This window comes from Coturnix japonica, chromosome Z (genome assembly GCF_054131305.1).
Source record: "Coturnix japonica strain WE chromosome Z, WE-NBRP24, whole genome shotgun sequence".
Classification (NCBI taxonomy): domain Eukaryota; kingdom Metazoa; phylum Chordata; class Aves; order Galliformes; family Phasianidae; genus Coturnix; species Coturnix japonica.
In genome coordinates, this window is record NC_140702.1 from 44608686 (window position 1) to 44633182 (window position 24497).

The window sequence follows — 24497 nt, forward strand, 5'->3', positions numbered from 1 at the left end:
TTACATTTTGATGTTTTTCTGTCCATGTTCTTATGGTTTGTACTTTCTTTACTATTTGCATCACTGTCAAGGTGTAAAATATGTATCCATTTGCATCCTGTGTGTGTTTTGAGCACACTTCATAACTCACTGTAACCACAGAGTTTAGCACAGCGGATAGAAAGAATGGCTGGAAATGGCAGAGGATGCAAAGGGCCACATTCTTCAAGCAGTTGCTTGAATGCAGGGCTGTAGTGTCGAAATGCTGGAGGTTGTTCTTAGTGGTGATCTCTTCTCACAGACACCCAAAAGCACTGAGTATTCCAAAAGAAATTATGGATTTCAGGTATAATGTTCCTCTCAGCATTTCCTTGTAGCTCCATGCCTAGCACAATGGAAGCACAGCTCTGCTCACCTAGCTGAGAGGTCTGACTTGCATTTTGACTATGTTTTTGAATCAAGTGGCCTTTGCTGCTCAGCTCTGCAATTGCTTAGTCCCATTCTCAACTGACTTACACATTCACAAAAATACCCTGCAAAAGAATTATGGATATAGAGGCTAAGTAAAGTCAAATGACATGGAGTTTCAGCATGTTATTAAATTTTACCAGATCTTTTTCAGAAATATGCATGAAGAAAGCCTGTAGGTGAGCCCTGAAGAATGAGTGAAATTCTACTGAAGTCAACATAGAATTAGCATTTCAAAGGATGATTTATTGATACCTGAGTGTGATGAGGGTGGAGGTGAAGCCTGAAACAAATATATCAAGACAGATGACAGTTTATGCTCTTTATTTTAAAGCAGTTGGATGACAAACATTTAAAAATACAACAAAATAATTGGTTTTAGTCACAAGCAAAAAATGCCATCTCTTCAAACGACAGACTGGCTTGGTGTTGCTATGCCATCGTAATCATCTGAGTAGTGTTGATACTGATCAGTGAGAAGAGGCTGATGCAGCTCATCTCTATTCTTCTTGGCACGTACAATGCATGCAGCAGCAGCAAAGATAACTGCAACAAGAACGAGTGCAGTCACTATTGCAATAGTTATCATTTCTGTTACACGGAGAGCCCGACCTAAAGGAAAGAAAGAAATAAGAAAGTTATTAGAAATTTATTAGAGGGACAGGCCAAAGCTTGATATCTGTCATGATTTACTGAATTTTGAATTAGCAGAAGCTGAAATTTTGGTTGAATATTTGTTCCAAAACATGAGAAATGGGCCTGGGCCTCTCTTCTGGTGTCTGGTTTGCACCCTATCAAGTAACTTAAGTAAGATGCATGATGCAGAAATATGGACATAGTGCAAATGTTAGATACAAGTAAGAACTTCCTCAAGAACTCTGGTGGGTAGTGAGAGCTGTTTGCAATGGTTAGCTATGAATTTGTACTAAATCTCAAATGCAACTGATTCGGAAGATCAGAAGAGAAACAGGCATCAAATATTACATAATTTGAACAAATTACAAAAATTTTAGGGGAGAAAGACATGGTGAGAGAAAAAGCGTTAACACCTAGATTGGAATGTTTACCTGGCCACTCAATGTCATAGCTGTATCCCAGGTTTTCTGGTGCAGTAACAAACATTTCATTATTGGTAACTGGAGGCCAGAAAGGCACCATGTTGTACTCCCGGTTGTGTCCAATAGGGGCATTCTCCAGTGGATATGTAGAGATATCTAAATCAGAAATTTAAATCACACTTCTGTAAATAAAATTGAAATCATTATATCATTTGCAAGATTTCAAATTTTTGTAAATAGTGACTCAGGGTGTCTGAGAAGCTTCTTTCTTCTCCTCTCCTGCCCTCCTGCTAAACTGTTAAGAATTAGGCCTGTGGTAAACTTCTCATTTCTTTCTGCTTGAACAAGAAGGAGTACAAACATGAAGATGAGAAAACCCTTTTTGCAGTCATCTAACACTGCAACAGTGTCAAAGATCTCTCAAGCATTTAAAATGGGCAGCTGGTATGATTCCAATGGAAGTTTTCTGGAATTTTATGGTAAATCAGAAGAAGGTCAGCTGAAGAAAAAAAAACCAAGAAGACAAACTTCCATTCAGTAATATAATGTTAAGGCTTGTGATATGTCATGTAAGTACCCAAAAGACATACGTTTTTTTTCCTCAAGAGTTGGCATGGGAAAGCCCATGCTGCAGGTTGCGGAAGCTGCACAAAGAAGTCTCAGTTGTGCAACTGTCATCTGGAGGAGGAGGAGGGGGCTGGATTGTTTAAGAGTAATACAGCTGCTTCTTTGTGCAGACCAGAGCACAGATGTCTGGGTTACACAGAACTCTCTCCCCAGTTCACTGATACCAGTCTCTTTCCTTCCTTCTTTTCATTTTTACATCCTTCTTTCATTCTTTACAATTCCTTCTATCCTTCCTTCCTTGATTTCACTTTCATTCATTTTCTTCTTTATTCCTTTCCTTTTTTCATTTCAGAATTGAACAAGCACAGGCAGCAACAGTTACAACAATTACCATAATTTATATATGAAATATCTTAAGAGGAATAGCTATAGATATTAATATGGTTCTGGAATTCTAGTAATGAATAAAAAATGTGTTCAGAATCAGTGGCGAGGATATGCAATGCAACTGCTTTTTCTTGTGAGGAGGAAATGCAAATACCCCAAACACAAAGGGAATATCCACAGTATTTTCAGCTTAGATGGTTACACTGCCAGAGATCATGATTTTGCACACTGAATTTTCTTGAATTATGCCTGGCATTTGTGTTCAAGTCATTTCACAGACAGTGATCTGAAAATGGATGTCAGAGGGGTGAGGAAGCAAGCTTACTTGCTATTACTCTGTCTTCATTAACTTTACTAACTGCTAGAATTCTAGTCTTCTCTCCTGAGCTTGGAAACATCTTGCTGTCCCACCAGAAACTTCTGACATCTTGTGACTGCAAAGACTGACAACCTTCCCTCCCATCTCCATCCATGAGTACATCTTACCAGCTGAATACCTTCTCAGCCACTCATCAAAAACAGCATCTGTAAAGGTGTGCAGGAGGACAAAAATGGGATCATTTGGTGACAAATGTGTTTGCCCTCCTGTTCCATTCAAAAATAGATGGGCCAGGTTGTGAAGGCTTCGAACTGCCGGGTCGTATTTCCCTGAAGGATCACTGTACCCTGAGTATGTAAACAAAGAACAACACAAAAAAAAACAACACAAAAAATCCCAGTGAACATCTTGTTTGCAAGCTGCAGTCCCAACTGGATATTATTTTTAATCTGAAAGGCTTTCATGTTCTTGTGCTGCTTTGTTTGACATAAATGAGTAGCTTATTCTCTACCTGCTGGCATTTGAGAAATGTCCCTAGGATGAATAATTCCCAAGCATAATTCCCATGTGCAACTTTCAGACTAAAATATGCTTTAAGAAAGAATGTTGAGAATGCAGAGTGCCAGGCTGATGGAATCTGTAGCAAAAACAGCCAAAATAAAGCACATAAGAACATGATAATTAAGTTTTATATTTTGAACACAAACATCTCTCAGTTTAACTGAAATAACTTTTGACTGCAGGATTAAGTTTTAAGATGTTACCTTCTACTGAAATTTGCCAGCTGTTATGTTTTTCCCAATCATTTCCTTGTATTCTGCTAGCACATCTCAGAGAGCCTCAAAGAAGTGCCTCCACAAAATGCTGCCAGTATCCACCACCTGGTAACTCCAATGCTGTAAGTCAAGATCTGAAGCATTCTGAAAAGCTTTCCTGTATTCAAGTGGGTCAGTCTTTTCAGAATCAGATCAGTACTGTTAACTGGCTGAAGCTATTTTTAGATACCTAGAAACTGATAGCACACTTTCCAGATGTGATAAGCATCCCAAACTTTTATATACACTTAAAAGATTGGTGCAGATACTTGGTTTTGTTCTCCAAAAGCAAGAAAATGGAGCTGATTCTACTCTGTCATATAAATGACGCTTCTTCAAGAGAGTCAGAATATTTGCATGTTTGTTTGTATTAGACAGTGATCTGAACTGTCATTTCATAACTCTATTCATAAATTTCAAAACTGCTTGCATAAGTCTTTCCATTTAAAAACTCTGGATTATTAAAGTGCAGAAGAAAACACCAGGATGCTGGCTAATAGTGTGGCTCTAACCTTTATGTTGGTTTCTATTCTGTGATATGTATGTTCACACCCCAGTGACCGAAAACTTAAAGTGCAGAGTTTGAGGAAGAAGGACAGAGCCATATGGCTGAGAAAGAAGGATTGACCTGCCTACCAGTAAATCTTGCAGCATGTCCAGATCAAGGAGACCTCAACTACTACTACTTCGATGTAATTCCAACATGTACTACCAAGGCTTTTTCTTTATTTTGTTTGTTATAATTAACATACAAGAATAGCTTCTGTGAGCACATTTGACTTGCTTAAGGACAATAAGGCTTCTTCATCTTTCTGTGGTCAAAAGTTGTCTGTTCTCCTCTGCAGCAACATTTTATTAGGAGAATTGTACTCGGGGTGGATGTCTGCTAGATTCTGCTTAGTACACCTGTGAAACACTTTTAAGATTTTTATACACTTGAAGAACTGACATACACTATCAGTTTATTTAGAGTAATTATCCAGTAATTAATCCAGAGTTATTTCTGTTAATAAGCTAATACTTAATTCTAAGAACAGTATATTCTTAGCATCCTATAAGCTGTCTCCAAGCTCACTTTCAACAGGAAAAAAACTGAGTCTGCTCTCCTGATGTATTTGGAGGTGTTCCAAGTCCTTTTGTTTGCATTGCTTACCTTCCACTGTGTTACGGAAACTGTCTGTTGAATTGGAATAAAAAGGAGGAGTGTCAAATATACCAACTTCCAAACAAAGAGCAACATCCTCAGGCTCTGGAAGACGTTGTACCATGGGCCTTGCAACATTTCCAGCAGGATTTCTGCGGATGGGACCACCCTCAGTGCCTGGGGGTGAGGAGAAGTGAGAAAACAAAAATGATGTAGAGCACTAGACCAGAGGATGCATCCTTCTAATGATTGAATTGTGGGGGAAAAAGAAAAGAAAAGAAAAAAAAAAAAAATAGATCACACAAATGACTTTTAAACCAAATCAAAGAGTAGTCAGATCCTCCACTCAGGAAAGTAACCTAAATCCTCAGAAAGTTCTCTGCGTTAATCTGTGTTTTTCTAGTCCTTTGCACAGGTGGTTTCAGAAAGCATCTAGGTACTTCTTACTGAAATTTGTGGTTCTACAAATGTTTTGGGAGAATTTCCTGTAGTTTTTCAATATAATCTCTTGATGAGATCTAGAATAATATTTTGAGAAGATCCTGATGAAGTAGCTGGGGAAAGTGTTATAGATAACTAGGTATGCAATGATGTCAGTATTATTAATTAATGAATAATAATAATTCTATACTTTATAATACTCTATGTTCATGCAGATACCGGAGTTTTAGCTCTCGTAGCTAAGTGTAATAAGATTCTGTACTCCTCATATTCAAAACACACTCCACATAGCATATCTATTTACATATTTTTTCTCTTTAGAAATGTAAACGTTGAAGGTTGTAAGCAGAGAAGTAAGAAGAAAGCTTAAGGTTCAGTTAAAACATGACAGTGACATTTCAAATTACACATGACACAAGAGTTAAGCAGGCACTTCTTAAGAAGGAACACCTCTCCTATGAGGACAGGCTGAGAAAGCTGGGGCTGTTCAGACTGGAGAAGAGAAGGTTCCGAGGTGACCTGATAGCAGCCTTTCAGTATCTGAAGGGGGGGCTATAAGGAAGAAGAGGACAGAATCATTAGCAGGGCTTGTTGTGATAGCACAAGTGGAAAAGTTTTCAGTCTAATATGGGAGAGATTTAGAGTGGATATAAGGAAAAAGTTTCTTATGATGAGGGTAGAGAAGCACTGGAAAATGTTGGCTGTCCTGAGAGTTGGTGGATGCTCCATTCCTTGAGACATTCAAGGTCAGGCTATACAGGGCTCCAAGCAATCTGATCGAGCTGTAGATGTCCCTGTTCATGGCAAGGGATTTAGAAAAGATGACCTTTACCGATCCTTTCCAACTCAAATGATTCTATGATCTGGTAATTTCTTAAGAAGAGGAGTAAAAGCATTTCACTCTTTCTCTGTTTCAAGATATTTATTACTTCAGTAAAAGATAGGTGATAACTATTATATCAGAATACTGATGTATGTATTGAGTCAAAAAAAAAAAAAAAAAGACACTTGAAGTTTTTTTAAAAACTTTTTATAGCTGGAAAAATCCAATGTCATGCAAAATCCTTTTATTAAAGGAATGTTCTCTCCAAACATCTTTCACTGGTCATACTTACTGTTACAAATGGTTCCCAAGCTATCATAGTCTTCTATACTTTCACACAGCACACGCCACTGAGAGAATATTGAATTCTGGCTGATCAGAGAGACATCAAAATTGCTTCTAGCTCCCATCAAGTCATCTGAGCAGATATCACAGGTGTTTTGTCCTGTTGCAAAGTTCCAGTAGGGTAGGCCAAAACTGGGATCCTGTAGCATATTCTAAAATACATAAGCATAGCACTAGTAAATCTCTGCCACAGGCATCTATGATATATACTGCTGGAGGGATATTGAAAAACCATTAAATATATCTTAAAAAGAACCACAGTCCTGCTTCATGGAAATGAGAAAATCTAAGGAAATTTATGGAAAAGCTTTCAGTAGCTTTTCACTTTGATATCTGTGCTTGTTCACCAAAAGAGATTCTTAGACCACTGAACTAACTCTCAAATCCCCCTGTTCAACAAAACCGTACTGTTAGTAGTAAGAAACACCATTTAATACTTATACCCCATTTTCCTCTATATTTTGAAGACCTGACAAATGCAGTGATGCTTGTAGAACACTGAAAAAAATAAGCCAATTGTGGAATAACTGAGCAGGTAGAAAAGGAAGGAAAAGGAATACTGATCTTTCAGATTGTCATTGTCTGGTTCTAGTTTGGTTTGGAATTTAAAAACTCTGGAGCACTGCCTCATTTCCATTGTGCATTTACCAGGATTTATTTATTTATTTATTTATTTTTAATGAATGATTCTACATGAAGAAAGGGAAACAAGAGAATTGCTTATTTATGAAGCAGTCTCACAAAACATAAATTTGTCTAACCAGTTGTACTGATTGTAGAAATAACACTATTCTGAATCTCTGCAATACTTTTCTTTAGAATTTCTGCTGTTTTGATTAGTTTAAGTTAGTCAAGAATTGTGGCTTTGATACAAAACTATCAATTATTATTTTGGTCCTTTAAAATGCTTTCTGTGGCTTTCTGTGGGCTAATCCAGAATATGTATTCAATTTTACATTGAATTTTATATAACTTGTTTTTTTTGCTATTAATTTAATTGAGATATTATTACTATTAGCACTTTTATAATATCTGTCTAAAATGTAAATACATTCCAGTAAGTTTAGTATAACTTTTTGATACTGAAATTGAAGCAAAATTTCAAAGTATGGTAAAAGCTGCTGTAATTTTTAGCTATTATGAGATAACATGAGAATGAAAAATTCATCCATACCAAGCACAGTAGGAGCACATGACTCAGCATTAATGCTAATCTTACCTGCAAATCTCTTTCAAGTTGCAGTAGATGATACCTATGCCATGTGACGAAAGCAGGTCCCTCATGAGAGAAATCAACTCTTTCAAAGCTCTGCTGCCCTGCACCAAGGAAAGTCTTCCTAACAGAATAATAGTGAGACCACACAAAGTAGTTATAAATGGAGATATTTTCAAACTGTGGTGTGTTGCCATCTGGTCCAAATATTTCTTCACGTCTCCTTGTGGCAATGACAATATCAGGGTGGATTGTCACCTTGGCTTGATGAAGAGCATTCACAAAACGTCTTCTCTCTTCTGTACTAAGATCCAAAAGATTCCTTCTGACTACGATAATACAGGAAAAAAGAAAAAAAAAATCACATAGAATTGGAAACTGAAGTCTGATTTCACAAGACTAATTTATTTTGTTCTTAATAAATTTGAGTAAGTCACTTTCTCTTCAAGCATTCCTCAAGAATTTGTTAAGGCAAATCAGTGTAAAAATAATTTTTAAAAAAAGTACCAGAAAGGTTAATTTGAGTGAAAATAAAGTCTGAAACCTTATTCATCCCTTCTGAATGTCATTATCTGCTACTGTTATAAGTAGGTATGTGTTAATGGTTATATCCCAAAAATTGTGAGGGCTGTTCTGAAAGTAATACTTCCTACTTTTACTGTTCTATCCAATAGTTTTTTTGTGCTACTTGTGTCTGTTGTAGTTTCCATGGAAATAAATAGGACACATTACCTGTGGAGCAACCTATGTATTTTAAATTATTTTTATCCATATAGAGACTGAGAAAATTACAGACAAGGAGAGAAGATGACTTTCTAAAATATCAGAGTATCAGAAAAGGAACAGTCAACTCAGTAGCAGTCCCACAGGGCTGAGAAGATTTCATGCTATGTTTAGACTGAAACCAAGATAAAAAAAACCACAAAGCTGTTCTTCACAGTGCACTCATTTTCATTATTAAACATACTGTGTAATCCATAAGAGCCAAGTGAGTTTATATTGATAAAAGAAACAGTATGTCTCCAGCATGAATGAAAAAGATGAAAAAGAAATATAATTCACTGTATAAAATGAAGTTGATTCAGTAAAGGGTACTTTAGCCTCACTGAGGTTTATAGAAATGCTGTTCTGAAGCATGAATTTCATCCAAGGACTCTGAATCCTGAAATACATGCTTTTCTGCTTGGATACTCTAATGGGTATTTTTTTTGTTGTTGACTTCAAGTAGGTTGTTAACACATTATTTTCCAAAATATATGTATGATTCTCCACAATAAAATTTTAGGACTATTAGAAAATGAATTTAGTGAATTCAGAAGATCTGAAGGCACCAAAATGCATTTTAAAATATTTTATACAGCTATGTGAAAATAATCCAATAATTATTTCTAATGTCTAAGCAACAGAGGACAAATTTATGGATGGATAGAGGTGATCTCCATACAGAAACATAAAGCATAATAATAAGTTAATTTATCACATTTATATTTACATTGTTATGCATGATAAATGTGATTAGCTTAATATTCTAGAGAAAAATAAAGCAAAAAATGCTCTTATATCAGCTACAGTTGCTTTTAGTTTACCCTCAGATTTACTATTCTAAGTTTTTGTCTGCTAGTATTTTTTATTCTTTTGTTACTTTTCAGAGTTGTTGTCACTGTTAATAGAAATTGGCTAAGAGAATTAGAGGGTGCCACTTGACTTAGCCACTTCAATACATGAGTCATGCTTGTAGTTTGCTTATTGAAGCTTAGAGGATGAATAAAATCTTAAGGCCTTTCCCATAGCTCTCTAGAAGCTGTTTTTAGGAAGTATGATTATTAATATTAGAACTGGTAAACTTTGCTTTGTTAACTGTTGATGGAGCATGTCCTCACATTCATTGAGTATTTCCTATCTGGTGAAAATAATGGCAGTGGTGAGTTCTGATTCTTCAAGGGGCACTGCACATTTATGTCAGGGACCTGCTGTTTCTCATGTCAATGAAATCCATTAATCATTTGAGGGATTATAAATTTTACAGCATTTCAATATCATCTTTAAACTTCCACTGATAAACAGTAAAATCTTGTTCATTCATATGGCTTTGAGTTACAAAAAAAGATCCAATATCACCTGTTGTTTTTTGTTTGTTTGTTTGTTTTTAAATTTACCTGCATTATTCAGCATTTTTCTGCTCCTACAGGTACTTTGTAACTATTTCTTTTATTTTTTTCAGAGCTCAGAAAGGTCCATCTGTCACTATACTGTCTCATCTGAATAGCTTATATTAAGGCTTTTAAAGACATTGGTAGAAACTGGGTAAGTAAAAATTCACAGGGTGAGGTGTGTAGACTGGAAATGTGTTATGGGACTGTGAATCAGAAGAGCTACTATCATACTTAAACTATCTACAAGATACTCATCAGGATATCAGAACATTCATTCAAACATGAACATATTCTATTCTTTAGTGGGTTTGGTTTTAATCTTGCTTTGACTACAGGTTTTGTTTCTTCCTTTTATTGTGTAGTCAGCATAGGTGCTTTGTACATAAGTTAGATGGCTCACTTAACAGCTGCCATTAACAGCTATAGTACCTTCTTATATAAACTTAAGGGACATTTTATCTTTTAAAGAAAAAAAAGATAATCTGGATGCATTTAAAATCAAGATGCCTACAGACAGTTTTCATGTCATATTTCTGATGTTCTTACCTATATTGATTTGCTGGCTACAGGTAGGTCCAGTCCATCCAGGGCGACACGACCCACAGTTGTAACCAGAGAAGTTACCATTGCACCTGCAGGTTTGGTTGAAGAAGCGTATGGGCCACTGCTCACGGTCATCCCTCCCATCATGGATGTACTGTGGGCCATGGGGTCGTGAGTCTACTGTCACCTGTACACACCGGCCCCTCCCTGTAGACACTCCACACTGGTCAGTACCGGGCCCAAATACAGGGAAATAATCTGGACAACATATGCCGCTTCTCAGAGACTCGATGGTAGCGCACTGGCGAGGGAACTGAGCTCCGACTGGTTCGAACATGTTAAGAAGTAGTGGCAGGGAAAGGAACAGCAGCATGGAGAGCTGCATGGCAACAGGTTCAGCAGAGCTGGCTCCTTCTGAGAACTGTGGTCCGCATACACTTTTGTCTCCTCTTCAGTGACAGGACACCCAGCTCCCTCTACACCAAGAGAAAGACAGATAAAGAGTGAAAACAAGCAAAATAAACCTCCAGTCCACTCCTTCCACCTCAGCAAGTGCCTCTGAACCACATACTTTGGTGACCTAACTGGAAAAGACAACAATTTCTACTGTTATTTCCTTCTCTAATTATCTATACAAAAAACAGCAATAACCTGAGGAGATATATTTACTCCTTGACTATTAAACAGTTCCCAAAGTTTCATTCATCCTGCACATCTGCCAGCCAGATTTACATCACTACCACAAAAATATTTAGTCTTGTTTAAGGTACCTATTTTTCCAATCATTTTTTCTTTAAGTTCAAATTTTTCCCTACTGCATTTAACTAATGTACCCTATTTTCTAGCTATCCTTCTGTATCTGCTTGCTGTTCTTAATGTCAGCTTCATTGGAAAATGAAGGTACAATTCTCCATGCATTGTACCTCTTCTGTGTTTCTGGCACCTCTTCTCTGCTGAGATCCTGTTGTATCTCTGTGTTCTGGGGCTGTTTCTAACTCAAAATAAGCACTGCTAATTTCTTTCCTGTTACAGTCTGCTTGCTAATCCGTGTTCTACCAACACAGCATGGCTTTGCCTCACTCTCCTTCTATTAATCTCCCTTTCTACTTCAGTGCCTTTCCCTGGACTTTAAGTACTTGAACAGCACATGATTTCTTTCATGCTTATCTCCTTGTGATTTTACAAGTTTTAGCAAAGGTCAGAGATAAGTACTTGAATTCAAAACAGAACAACTATGAACGGCTTTCTTTTTTTAATTACTTGCAAAGAAAGGTTCATTTGAAAACATACAAAGAACAGTAGGAAAGTCTGTATATACCAGACCTCTCTCTCTCTCTCTTTTTTTTTTTTAAATACTTCAAATGCTATTGTAAAGATCAAGCTGAAATAAATGACAAAAACACATTATTTAGAAAATGAAACACTCTGATATTAAGCTTAGACTTTTCTGTTTAACTATTTATTTAGCTATTTATTTTGATAATCAAATAAAAACACAATTATTATATTGGAATATTCTGAAATGCTAAATTCTGAGAGGGTGCTGTGTAAGACAGAGAAACAAAAATAAGAAGAGAAAAGCACTCTCTGGACTGAACAAAACACTACAGTAGTACCTGCAGGGGCCCAAACTGTCCTAACTCAAGCCATGATTCTCTTTCTGATTTATCAGTAAGGATGGTTTTTAGTGAGACAATTTTTTGTCAAGATAGATCTTAAATCCAATCAAGACAATAAATTAGCACTTTTCTGTTTAAAATTTCAGCTACAATAGGATCATAGAATCATAGAATCATTCAGATTGGAAAAGACCTTAAAGATCATCGAGTCCAACCATGACCTAACCATACTACTGTAACTAACAACCCCCTGCTAAATCATGTCCCTGAGCACCACATCCAAACAGTTTTTACACACACTCAGGGATGGTGACTCAACCACCTCCCTGGGGAACCCATTCCAGTGCTTAACAACCCTTTCCATAAAGAAGTATTTCCTAATATCCAACCTAAACTTACCCTGGTACAAGTTACTTAAGGCCATCTCCCCTTGTCCTGTCACCTGTCACCAGTGAAGAAACTGACCCAGCTCTTTCTGTAAGCACCTTTCAGGTATTTTAAGAGAGCAATAAAGACTACTCTCAGCCTCCTTTTCCCAAGACTAAACAGCTGCAGCTTCCTCAGCCTCTCCTTGTAGGGCATGTTCTCTAAGCCCTTCACAAGCCTTGTTGCTCTTTAGAGCTGCTCCAACACCTCAATGTCCTTTCTATAGTGAGGTGCCCAAAACCGAACACTGTACTCAAGGTGAAGCCTCACCAATGTGGAGTAGAGTGGCAGGATTACTTCCCTAGTCCTGCTCACCACACCATTACTGGGACAAGACAGGATGCCATTGGACTCCTTGGCCACCTGGGTACACTGCTGGCTCATACTCAGCTGACTGTCCATCAGCACACCAAGGTCCCTTTCCATCAGGCAGCTTTCCACCCACTCCTCTCCAAGTCTGTAGGGTTGCCTGGTGTGATTCTGACCAAAATGCAGGACCTGACAGATGGCCTATTGAAACTCATACAGTTTGCCTTGGCATATTGATCCAGTCTACCCAGCTCTCTCTGTAGTGCCCTTCTTCTCTCAGGCAGATCAGCGCTCCCTCCCAACTTGGTGTCATCTGCAAACTTACTGAGGTTGCACTCAATCCCCTCACCAAGATCATTAATAATGATGTTAAATAGGAGTGGCCCCAGTATCCAACCCTGGGGGACACCGCTTATGACCAGCCACCAACTGGATTTGACTCCACTGACCACAACTCTTCAGGCCTGGCCAGCAAGCCAGTGCTTCACCCAGCTCAGCGCATGTCCATCCTAACTGTGGACAACAGCTTCTCCATGAGGATGCTGTGGGGAACAGTGTCAAAGGCTTTAATGAAGTTCAGTTATACCACACTGACAGCCTTACCTTCATCCACTAAGTGGGTAACCTTGTCACAGAATGGAGTCAGGTTTGTCAGACAGGATCTTCCATTTCTAAGCCTGTGCTGACTGGGCCTGATCCCCTGTCTGACCTTTAATTGATCCATGATGGCTCCTGAGATTATCCATTCCATAACCTTCTCCAGCACTAAAGTGAGACTGATAGGACTGTAGCTACCAGGATCATCTTTCCAGCCCTTTTTTGAAGATGGGCATCACATTGTTGAGGAATATGATTTATTATTATTATATGTATATTATATGATTTATTCCTGTTGAGGAATATGGTTTAGCTGGGAAGTATTGGTAATGGTTGGACTAGATGATCTTCTAGGTCTTTTCCAACCTTGATAATTCTGTGATTCTGTGATTTGCCAGTCTCCAGTCCTCTAAGTCATCCCCGGTTAACCGGGACTGCTGAAGAATGATGGAGAGTGGCTTGGCAACCACATCTGCAAACACACCCTGACTCCTCCTCTCTGTCCCTCCCTGAGGCATTTTCAAGGCAAGGGGGCGTGAATGCAGAGCCGTTTCCCAGGCAATGCCCACACTATGTCAGTCAAGTAGCTTCTCGAAAGAGCAGCCAGATTGCTTTGTTATCTCGGGGTTCCCTGGATGAAGGAACTGACTGAACCTCCCCTGTACCTTCTGGTCAGTTGCTGCTGTTTGGTCTGGGAGAGCTCTGAAGCAGCTAACCTCGATGATCAAAATCACAGAATCACAGAAAGACCCAGGTTGGAAGGGACCTCAAGGATCACGAAGTTCCAACACCTCGCCTGGCATTCAGCAGAAAACTGATTACTTACACCTACTTCTGCAGAAGTAAAAACAGGAGAATACACCCACCTCTGCTAGGCCACTGAAATAGTTCTTCTGAGCATTACTTATTCATTCCCAACAGTGATGCATGACATGCCATTACATTTAGTGTGTAATCAAACACACTGTATCTTGATTCAGTGTAGTACCAATAACTTTATGATGTTTCCACCCTCTCTTCCTTCCCTTTCTCCCTTTTCAATAGTTTATTAGTTGTCAAGCCACTCTCCATCACTGAGTTTTTACACAGTCTAACTGTGATAGGATAAAGGGGAGTGGCTTTAAACTCGAAGATGGAAATTGGATATGAGGAAGATATTCTTTACTCAGAGGATGGTGAGGCACAGGAACAGGTCAAACAGAGAAGTTTGTAGTCTCATTTCTGGAGATGTTCAAGGCCAGATTGGACAGAGCCCTGGGCAAGCGTTTCCATTTTAGCAGGTTGGAACTGGGTGGGCTTTCAGATCCCTTTCAACCTATGGTATTGTATGATTTAATGATTACTTTGTATCCCACTACACTACATGAATTAAATTTTGAAGTGGACACATCCTCACTGGATGGCCTGCTGGAGAAGATGAGAGAACTTCCCTTCACCCAGAATCAGAAGATCAGAAAATTATATAGAAAATAGAATTATATAGAAAACTGATATATTTTTTTTTCACTGAGTATATTTCATTGTAACCAGTTTCAGTGGAAAAATTGTTATTGAACTTTGCTTCACTGGAAGTATTTGGATGCTATGGAGGACAGCAGGTTGGTCATGAGCCCTTGCAGTCAAGAAGGCCAGTGATTCCTGGGATAATTTTATAAGAGTGTAACAAGCAGGCTGAGAGAAGTAATCTCCTCTACTCTGCCCTGGTGAGGCCACATTTGAATATTGTGTCCAGTTTTGGGCTCCTCAGTTCAAAAAAGACAGAGATCTCCTGTAAGTCCAGAAGGAGGCAACAAAGATGATAAAGGGCCTTTCCCATATAAGGAAAGGCTGTGTAACCTAAGTCTGTGCAGCCTGGGGAAAAGAAGACTAAGGGGAAGTCTGATTAATGTTTATAAATATTTACAGGGAGGCAGAAGGCAAATGGATGAAGCCAGGCTCTTGATGGTGCGTAGCGAGAGGACAAAGTATAGTGGCCTAAAATTTGAAAATAGAAAGTTCCATTCAAATAGGTGGAAGAAAATCTTTATGTTAAAATGTGATGGAGCACTGGAACAGGTTTCCCAGAGAGGCTGTGGAGTTTCTTTCTATGGAGGTATTCAAGACCTGTCTGGAAGCCTATCTGTGTGACCTATTGTAGGGTATCTGCTTTAAGCAGGGGTGTTGGAAGATCTCTTGAGGTCCCTTCCAACTCCCACAGTTCTGAGATTCTGTGATTAATAAAGTTAGTACTATTGTTAACAAAGATATTTCTCTCTTTCTGTATAGCTATGCATAATTTCAACAAGGTTCATAGATAGTACAGTTATGATGTCAGTAGAAAGGTACTGGAAAAATAAATAAAATCTGTCAATCATTTTAAAAGTAAACTTGTATTTTTTTATGGAAAGGAATTTTTAGAGATGACAGGTGTGCTAGTGTTAAGATTCTTTGATGGATCATGTAGCACTCAAAGACCTTTACGTCAACTTGAAAATACCTGTACTTTTTGAGATCTGTCATAACTGGTGATATTTACAGTGAAAAACATGGAAAGATATTTTTTCTTTTTTTCTGACTAAGTAGGGCTTTCACATTCTAATTTAAACAAACAAGGACATTTCAACCACTAATCCACCATACACTGCAATAGAGAAACAACAAAACAACCAAAACAAACCAAACTGAAGCAAAACAAAACTAACAACAAAAAAAAAAAAGCAATTTAAGAGTAGATCTTCTCCTGTGCATATTAGAATGCAGATTTGATACTTTCCAGTAAAGATGAAGGAACCATCCTCTCAAATGTTTACGACAAATCTGTGAGTAGTACCCTATATTCTGTCAGCTCCGTGGCTTATGATGAGAATGCAGAAACCTGGTCTGCTGTCTTTCCTTGTGGTGGTGTGCGTGATACAGATGATGTCAGATCTGGACCCAAGGACCAGCTTCAGGGCAGGTAAGACTGCACTGGGTAAGGGACCTAAAGCAAAAAGGCCAACTGATAAGCAATTTTTAGGGCTTTTCTGAAGCCAGAAAAAGCACTGTGCCAGTGCCAGGGGGCTGGCAGCCTGTGGGCAGGCTGCTGAGCCAGCAGGAGTGGAGCTGGCACTGCCCATTCTTATTGCTTGAGCTTGACCGTTTTCTGCAAGGCTAAAAGCAGCCCTCAGGAGGGCAGAAGCTAGCCAGGTGGGAAAAGGTGAGAAAAGGGTGTTGTTGTCCATAACAGGGAAGGAAGTCTGAGTGTGAGCACAGCCTACGCATTACTGCAGCAGCAGGTGTGGGAGGTGGCTCTTATGGTAGGACACGTCTTTTGTCTTTGCTCAGGAGACTAGCTTTCCTGTGACACACCTTGAGGCCATAGCTTCAAACATGCAAACATGCAAACGTGCTCTACCAGATGATGGGCTTGCCTCAAGAAGATTGTGGCAACCCAGACTGAGGGCTTGCCCAGAAATTTGGCAGTTCAGAACTCTGGCTGCAGTGAGTACCAGAGCCTGCTGCTCCTGGGGGAGGATGGGAAGGATGCACCTGTGTGAGGTGTGAGCAGGTGGATGAGCTGCTCAGCCTGATGGTGGAACTTAAGGAGGAGGTAGAGAGAAGCATCAGAGAGTGCAAGTGGAAGAGTGACTGGTGGTGTAATTCTCTGTGAGAAAGACACAGAGATTGCACCACCCAAAACTGTAATCAACCCTCTCCTTTGCCTCAGTCAAACAGAGAGAGCCAACTTGAGAGGAGAGGAGGAATGGCAGCAGGTCCTAGCTCAGCAATGTGGGCAACCCCCATCCTGAACTACCTTGGTTCCCCAGGTGCCTCTACGTAATATGTTTGAAGCCCTGAAACTGGAGGGTGAGGTGGCTGAGGGTGTGGAGGACTGCCTCATTCAAGCTTTTCTAAGGAGAAGCAATCAGCTCCGTGCTTAAAGACTGCCTCCTCCAGTAAAGAAAGGAGGGTGATAGTCATAGTTGACTCCCTTCTGAGAGGAACTGAGGGCCCAATATGTAGTCCTGCCTGTAGGGAGGTGTGCTGCCTCCCTGGGACCAGGATCAGGGACATTTCTAGAAACTTCCTAGTCTGATCTGCCTCTCTGATTATTATCTTCTGTTGGTAGTTCAGGCTGGCAGTGATGAGGTCACTGAAAGAAGCCTGAGGACTATAAAAAATGATTTTAGGGGACTGGGGAGGTTAGTTTGTAGAGTAGGCTTGCTAGTATTTGCCTGTATTCCTACAGTGATAGGGAAGGACACTGAGAGGAGCAGGGAAACCCACCTTATAAGCACATGGTTGAGAGGCTGGTGCACATGGCAAGAATTTTGGTTTCTTTGGTCATGGGGAGGTCTACTTGGCACCTGGTCTGAGATCTGCTGACAGGTATCACCTATCTTAAAGGGGGAAACAGATTCTTGCCCAGGAGCTGATAGGACTAGTAGAGAGGGCATTAAACTAGATATGATGGGGGAAGGGGATAAAACCAGGCCTGCTAGAGATGAGCCTGGGGGAGCGGTAATGGGATTACGGGTGAGGTGAGGGGCTCATCTGAAGTGCATCTATACCAATGCACGCAGCATGGGCAACAAACAAGAATTGGAAGCCATTGTGTGGCACACTAACTATGACCTAATTTCCACTACAGAAACATGGTGGGACTGCTCCCATGACAGGAGTACTGCAGTGGATGGCTACAAACATTTCAGGAAGGATAGGCAAGGAAGGAGGAATGGTGGTGTGGCTCTCTGCGTTAGAGAGTGCTTTGGTGTTACCGAGCTTGTGGCTGGGGATAATAGGGTTGAATCCCTATGGGTAAAGTCCAAGGTTAGGGCTGGCAAGGTGGGCATCTGCTATTGGCTGCCAAACCAGGATGAAAAGACAGATAAGGTGTTCTATGAGCAGCTTAGTGGAAGCTGTGTGATCACCAGCCCTTGTCCTCAAGGGAACAGAGGGGAACTTCAGCTTCCTGGTCAAATGCTGGGAATACAACACAGCACAAAAGAAGTAGTCTAGGAGGTTTGTGGAGTGTATGGAGGATAACTTCCTGGTCAGCTGGTGAGAGAGACTATGAGAGGAGCTGCCCTGCTCTGCCCTGAAAATCAGAAAGTCAAAAGCCCAACTTGAACTCAACCCAGCTGCTGGGGTAAAAAGAAACAATAAACTCTTTTACAAATATGTCAACAGTTAGAAGAGGACTAAGGAGAATCGCCATTCTTTGATGGATGAGGCTGGGAATGTGACTACTGAGAATAAGGAAAAGGCAGAATTTCTGAATGTCTTTTTCTGTCTTTAAAGGTCAGATCAGTTATCCTCAGGGTACTCCAGTCTCTGACCTGGTAGTCTTGGCTGGTGAGCAGATAAAACCCTCCACACTCTGGTGGCGCAGTGGTAGGAACACCGCTTTGCAACACTGGAGGCCCGGGTTCGAATCCCTCCCTGTGGCGCAAGTGGTAGAAGTGCCGCTCTGCTACACAGGAGGCTTGAATCCTGGGGATTGGACTTGATGATCTCTAAGGTCCGTTCCAACCCGCATGAGACTGTGATACTGTGATACAATTCAGGAGAACACAGTCAGAGATCTACTACTCCAGCTGGACTGCCACATGTCCATGGGACCAAATGAAATTCACCCAAGCGTGCTGAGGGAACTGGCGGAGATGATAGGCGAGCCGCTTTCCATTATCTATCAGTGCTCCTTGTTGACTGATAAGGTCCCAGAAGGGAGGCTTAGGGGAGACTTGTTGCACTCCACAACTTCCTGAAGGGAGGTTGTGATGAGGAGGGTTTGGCCTCTTCTCCCAGACAACAGACAGAACCCAAGGAAATGGCCACAAGTTGTGCCAGAGGAGGTTGAAATTAGGCATAAGGAACTAGAGTCAGGCACTAGAATGGCTGCCCATGGCGTTGGTGGAATCGCCATCCCTGGCATTGTTTAAGAGGTGTCTGGATGACGAACTATGAGGTACCGTTTAGAGGCCCGTGGTAGCAATGGTAATTTGGTTAGAGTAGATGATCTTGCAGGTCCCTTCCAACCTTGTGATTCCATGACTCTATGATTCAAATTTGTCTCAGCATTGCTCAGCCTCTAAGACAGCAGCCTCCTGTTTGGGCCCTCAGAGCAATGTGGGTGAGTAGTGCTGGCAGGTGAAGAGTCCACAGCTCCCATCTTTGTGTCAAAGCAGAGTGACCAACTGTATCTTCACATACTGGAGAGTTGGAAATTGGTCCGTAAAAGAACAGAAGTTACTGTCCGATAAATGGGAGTGCCTGGAGGCTGCTTCCAAAATGTGAGAACTGCGTTCTTCATATGTGCATTGTTTAGCCAGTGCAAGGGAGAATTTGGGCAACAGAAGCCATTCTGCAGCCTTGCCTGCTGCTTCACGCTACCTTTCTCATCCCTATCCCCACAGACCAGACAGGGCTGACTCCTGGATCCCAAGCCAAGGTGAGCCAAAGGACTTACCCTGAGCTACCTCAAGCCTGCCTGCCTGTAGAAGGAGCTGATGGCCAGTTCCTGGTGCCGTGGGAGCCTGAAGTCCCCTTGCATCAGCTATGAGGTGGTGCAGGACTCGCTGCTGTGGCTCCAGATGTGTCACAAAGCCCCAGGCTGCTCCCAAGGCATAGCCATTATGAAGAAGCAGCTCCAGCCAATTGGCACTGGCTTATCCTAATCTCTGTGTCCTCCTATGGGACAGCGTACCTTCCCTGGTACTCCTGAGCCCATCTCCCCCCTCGATCCCCAGGGAGGCTCCCATAGACAAAGCTCTTCAGCATAAGTAAATAAACTTATTTATTTTGAAAAATAAAGAATTTTTTTTAAAGAGAAGGGGCAATGCTGAGAGTGGCCCTTCCTCTCCTTACAGGCAGTTTGGATGGGCTTAGAGACAGAGATACTTGTTGTCTAGGGCATCCATCACATCTCCCATCAGACTGTGTGGACCTTCTTGTCAGTTGGTATGGCTACCGCATCCTGGGCATGGTGCAAGTGGCATGATTTCTTGGAGCCACGGACAGGGTCACTGCAGGGCTGTAACGATGAGCTGCCGTAGGTGGTGGTGTTCTCTTGTGCTCTACAGAATGTGTTGGTGCTCAGTCGAGTTAGAGAGCTCTCTTACTTTCTTGTAGCATCAGAATAGTCCTCTTTATTGTTTTTAACATACATCTTATATGCCATTCACTTACAAGCAAGACATTCCTGTTCCTTTAACAGTTCTTGTAATCACTTAATTGGTTCTAACTTCTCCCAGACAACAGTGATAAAGGATGAAAGCTTTATTGAAAGTAAATATCAAAAGATCCTGCTGTCCACATTTGGATGCAAACAGACAATGCTTGCCCTTTGTCTCATGCTCTGGTCTTCCAGGGCTTCACAGTGATAAGGTGTACCAAACAGTCTGATAAGCTCTTTGCTGACTTGTTTATGGTTACATCTTCCCCTATGATGTTATACTGGCAGGTGGGGGGCTGCTGCAGTCTGCATGGGTGCTCCAGACCCTCTTGAGTCCCCTCGGGCACGTCTTCCACCAAGGCCACCACCTGTGTCTTTTGGGGCCTGCCTCAGTACAATCTTCCTTGGTCCAGTCCTCAGACGGAGCAGTCACATATGTGCAGGTGGACTCTGTCTCCGAGGACTCTGATGGATGCCGGGTACGAGAACGAGGGAGGTGGAACGACAGACACTCCAGCTTTTTGGCGCGGATGTGCAGCTCCAGTTTCTCACGCTCCTCCTCGGACAGGAACAAAGCCTCCCGGCTATAGAAGTAGGTGGGAATCGGGCGGGATCCTGGTGCCCTGGCCGCACGCCTGATCCGGTCACAATCGAGGGGGTACTTCTTCTTGAGTGTGCAGTCTGGGAGACCCTGTGTTTGCTGTAAACGTTGCAGCAGTTCTATGGACTTCCTCACTCTCACAGGGAAGAATCGAAGCTTTATCTCCAGGCATTTTCTGGCTATGTGCATGGAGATCTTTCTGGATCGTGCCTGACTGAGACACAGTTTTGAGATGACGGTAGCCACTGCACTGTGTCTCTGGCATCTGATACATTTAGTGTCAGCTACACACAGGCCTGTGATGTCCGTTTGAGTGTAGCTGTCCTTTAGCAGCGCTACTTTGGCTGTGCCAGGCTGGCAGCCAGGCAGCCCTGACAGCCTCTGGTCCGCCTTACTGCAGGGGCGCAATGGTTCACGCCGAGGGCTGCTCTGCTTGGTGGCTGCCTGTCTCTCAGCACCTGCAAAACAGGGAGAGGCCCTGAGCCATGCTGGGCCGGGGGCTCTGGGGATGCTCTGGGCCAGGCATGTCCAATCCACGGCCTGCAGGCCTTAGGTAGCCTGCCACATCTGTTACCGCAGACTGGCTCCTGCCCCTCATCACCCACAGCTCTGCCCCGCCACAAGGCCCGGCCCAGCCCTGAGCATGCACCCACCACGGCCCAGGCAGGATCGGATGCCCATGCCCTGGGCTCATCTGGCCAGGATGCACTGTACCAGGTTCTGAGCCATGGCTCAGTTGCTCCCAGAGGCTGGGCCCGGCCTGCCTGGGGATGGATACTCCTGGGCAAGCCTGGGGCTCAGGCTGACCCTCAGAGGACTCACCTGGCTCTGGTGCCACTGCTCTCTGCCACCATCTCCTCCACCGCAAGCGTCGTCTGCCAGCCTGTGGGCACGCGGACATGGCACAGTTACACTCCTGAGGGGTCCCACAGACCCTGCCCTGACTCACCCAGCACAAGTCCCCTAGCCACTAGTCTGCCCCTCTCTCAAATCTCCCCTACCTGTATGTTTTGGTTCACGGTGAACAAGAAGATTCCGGCCACCAAAAACATGAGGCCGTAAAGAAGGACAAGGGTAATAAGGATAAAGAGAGAGCTGCCAACAACCATTGCTAAACGCCGGTCGTGACCGCAACAGCAGAGGTGAGACCACCGCTCTGAACTCAGAACTGAGTCCAACTGTGTTGGCATCACAGAGCTGCCTACCCACCCCGGAACCGTGACACATTGTGAGATGGAGCCTGGGTGGGGCACTCTGCCTCCTGCTGTCCACCCCGTGTCTGCACACACTTCACTCTGGCCTCCATCTTGTTATGAGGGCTCCTCTGAGATGGCAGCAGTTGAGGTCCATCTGCCACTGATTTGTCTTCCCAGTAGCCTAATCTCTTCCATTTCATCTCCACATTTCCCAAGGATTCATCCTGCATATCTTATGTTGCCCTGCATGCAACTTCCCAACTGCCACCCCATCACTACCAAGGCCAACAAACCATATCCCCAAGAGACACATCTACACATTTCTTGAACACCCCAGGGATGGTGACTCCAGCACCTCCCTGTGTGGCCCAGCCTGTTCCAGTGCCATTCTTGATCTTCGCCATTCTTTCAAAGAATACATTTTCCCGCATCCAACCTGGACCTCCTTTGGTGCAGTTTAGGGCTGTTCCTTCTCATCGTGTTGCTGCTACCTGGGAGAAGAGGCCAACCCTCACCTTCCTACAACCTCCCTTCTGGTCGTAGTAGAGAGTTGGGGGAGGTGGAGAGGGGGTGTTTCTGTCTCCATCAGGAAGGGAATAGAAGATAAAGAGGTGTCCCTAAAGAGCAGTCATGAGCAAGTCCACAGCCTAAGGGTGACAGTCAGAGACCAAGGCATCAAAGGGAGTCTTGTGGTGAGTGTCTACTGCAGGTCACCAGATCAGCCAGAGCCTGTCGATGAGGCTTTCTACCTCCAGCTACAGGAGGTGTCACAGTCGCAAGTGCATGTCCTGCTTGGGGACCTGCAGCAGGTTGTAAATGGCCTGTGCCTGTACTTGTGTCCTTGCACCCTAACGCAGGGCGCTCTTCCACAAGTTTCCCAAACCCGTCTGACAAGCATCTGTTGTGTACAAGTTATTTCGGCACCTCTCACATCAAATTTTTGTCCTGCAATCCCACCTCAAATGACCCTCCTTCTCCACATTGAAACAAACCCTCTTCGCTGCCTTTCCTTTTGCCTCCCCTAATGGTCTCAAGGCTGCAGCCAGAGCGGCAGTGATTCCATAGAGGCCATAACTGAGGTCTCTACCACCTTAGCCACCAAAGCAGAGCTGGCATCACTGCTCGTCTGTTTTACCTTTTCTAACAGTTCTGCCACTGATGCTGTACACAGCATTTGCAACAAAATTGCCCACGTTTTTGTATTTGCCTGCTCTATCGCTAGTGCTCTCAGCATCATTTCCTTAGTTTCTGCAGTAGGTGGGTTCTGACATCAGCGTTTCTGTTAACTGGTCAGTGAAGTTCCCAAACAGTAAGAGGAGGACAAAGGAGAATATTCACTCTTTGCTGGATGAAGCTGGGAATGTGACCACTAAGGATCAGGAAAAGGCAGAGGTTCTGAAAGCCTTCTTTACATCTGTCTTTAAAAGCCAGACCATTTATCCTCAGGGTACCCTGCAATCTGACCTGGTTGTCTCAGTTGGGGAGCAGACTAACCCTCCTCCCCCGTGCCCTCCCATGATTCTGGAAGAAATGGTCAGAGAATTACTACTTCAACTGAACTTCCACAAGTCCATGAGGCCAGATGATATCCACCCAAGAGTGCTCAGGGAACTGGTGGAATTGATAGCTGAGCCACTTTCCATCATCTATCAGCGCTCCTTGTTGACTGGTGAGGTACCAGAAGACTGGAGGCTTGCCAGTGTGACTCCCATCTACAGGAAAGGTTGTAAGGATGATCCAGGGAACTGGAACAGGCCTGTTAGCCTGACCTCAGTGCCAGGGAAGGTTATAGAGCAGATTGTCTTAAGGGAGATCATGCGGCACATGCGGGATGACCAGGGGATCAGGCCTTACCAGGATGGGTTCACGAAGGGCAGGTCCTGTTTGACTAACTTGATCTCCTTCTATGATCTAGTAACCCATCTGGTGGATGAGGGGAAGGCTGTTGATGTGGCCTAGCTAGACTTCAGCAAAGCCTTTGACAACTGTCTCCCACAGTACTCTCCTGCAGAAGCTGGCAGCTCGTGGCTTGGGAAGGTACACTTGGCTGGGTAAGGAGCTGGCTGGAGGGCCTGGCTCAGAGTGTGGTGGTGAATGTAGTTAAATCCAGCTGGCAACTGGTCATGAGTGGTGTTCCCCAAGCGTCAGTGCTGGGGCCTGGCCTCTTCAATATCTTTACTGATGACCTAGATGAGGGCATTGAGCGCACCCTCAGTATGTCTACAAATGACACCAAGTTGGCTGGAAGTGTCAGTCTGACTGAGGGTAGTGAGGCCCTACCATATGATGTGGACAGGCTGGATAGCTGGGCTGAAGCCAACGGGATGAGGTTCAACAAGACCATATGCTGAGTCTTGCACTT

At 42.7% G+C, this 24497-nt stretch overlaps 2 protein-coding genes across 3 annotated transcripts; both read right to left on the reverse strand.

Annotated features, from left to right (window-relative positions):
- Positions 1 to 756: 756 nt before the first annotated feature.
- TYRP1 (tyrosinase related protein 1) lies at positions 757 to 11360 on the reverse strand. 2 transcript variants are annotated; one of them, XM_015848995.3, is made up of 8 exons: positions 11179 to 11360; positions 10259 to 10731; positions 7566 to 7888; positions 6294 to 6498; positions 4747 to 4914; positions 2946 to 3125; positions 1515 to 1661; positions 757 to 1059 (listed from the first exon to the last, which is right to left on the reverse strand). In XM_015848995.3, the coding sequence occupies exons 2-8, from the start codon at positions 10638 to 10640 to the stop codon at positions 854 to 856; spliced, it is 1611 nt and encodes a 536-aa protein (XP_015704481.2). In that variant the 5' UTR covers positions 10641 to 10731; positions 11179 to 11360; the 3' UTR covers positions 757 to 853.
- A 9246-nt stretch (positions 11361 to 20606) lies between these two features.
- LOC107306126 (uncharacterized) lies at positions 20607 to 22601 on the reverse strand. The gene is made up of 3 exons (XM_015848994.2): positions 21941 to 22601; positions 21762 to 21822; positions 20607 to 21397 (listed from the first exon to the last, which is right to left on the reverse strand). The coding sequence occupies exons 1-3, from the start codon at positions 22127 to 22129 to the stop codon at positions 20607 to 20609; spliced, it is 1041 nt and encodes a 346-aa protein (XP_015704480.2). The 5' UTR covers positions 22130 to 22601.
- Between the last annotated feature and the right edge of the window lie 1896 nt (positions 22602 to 24497).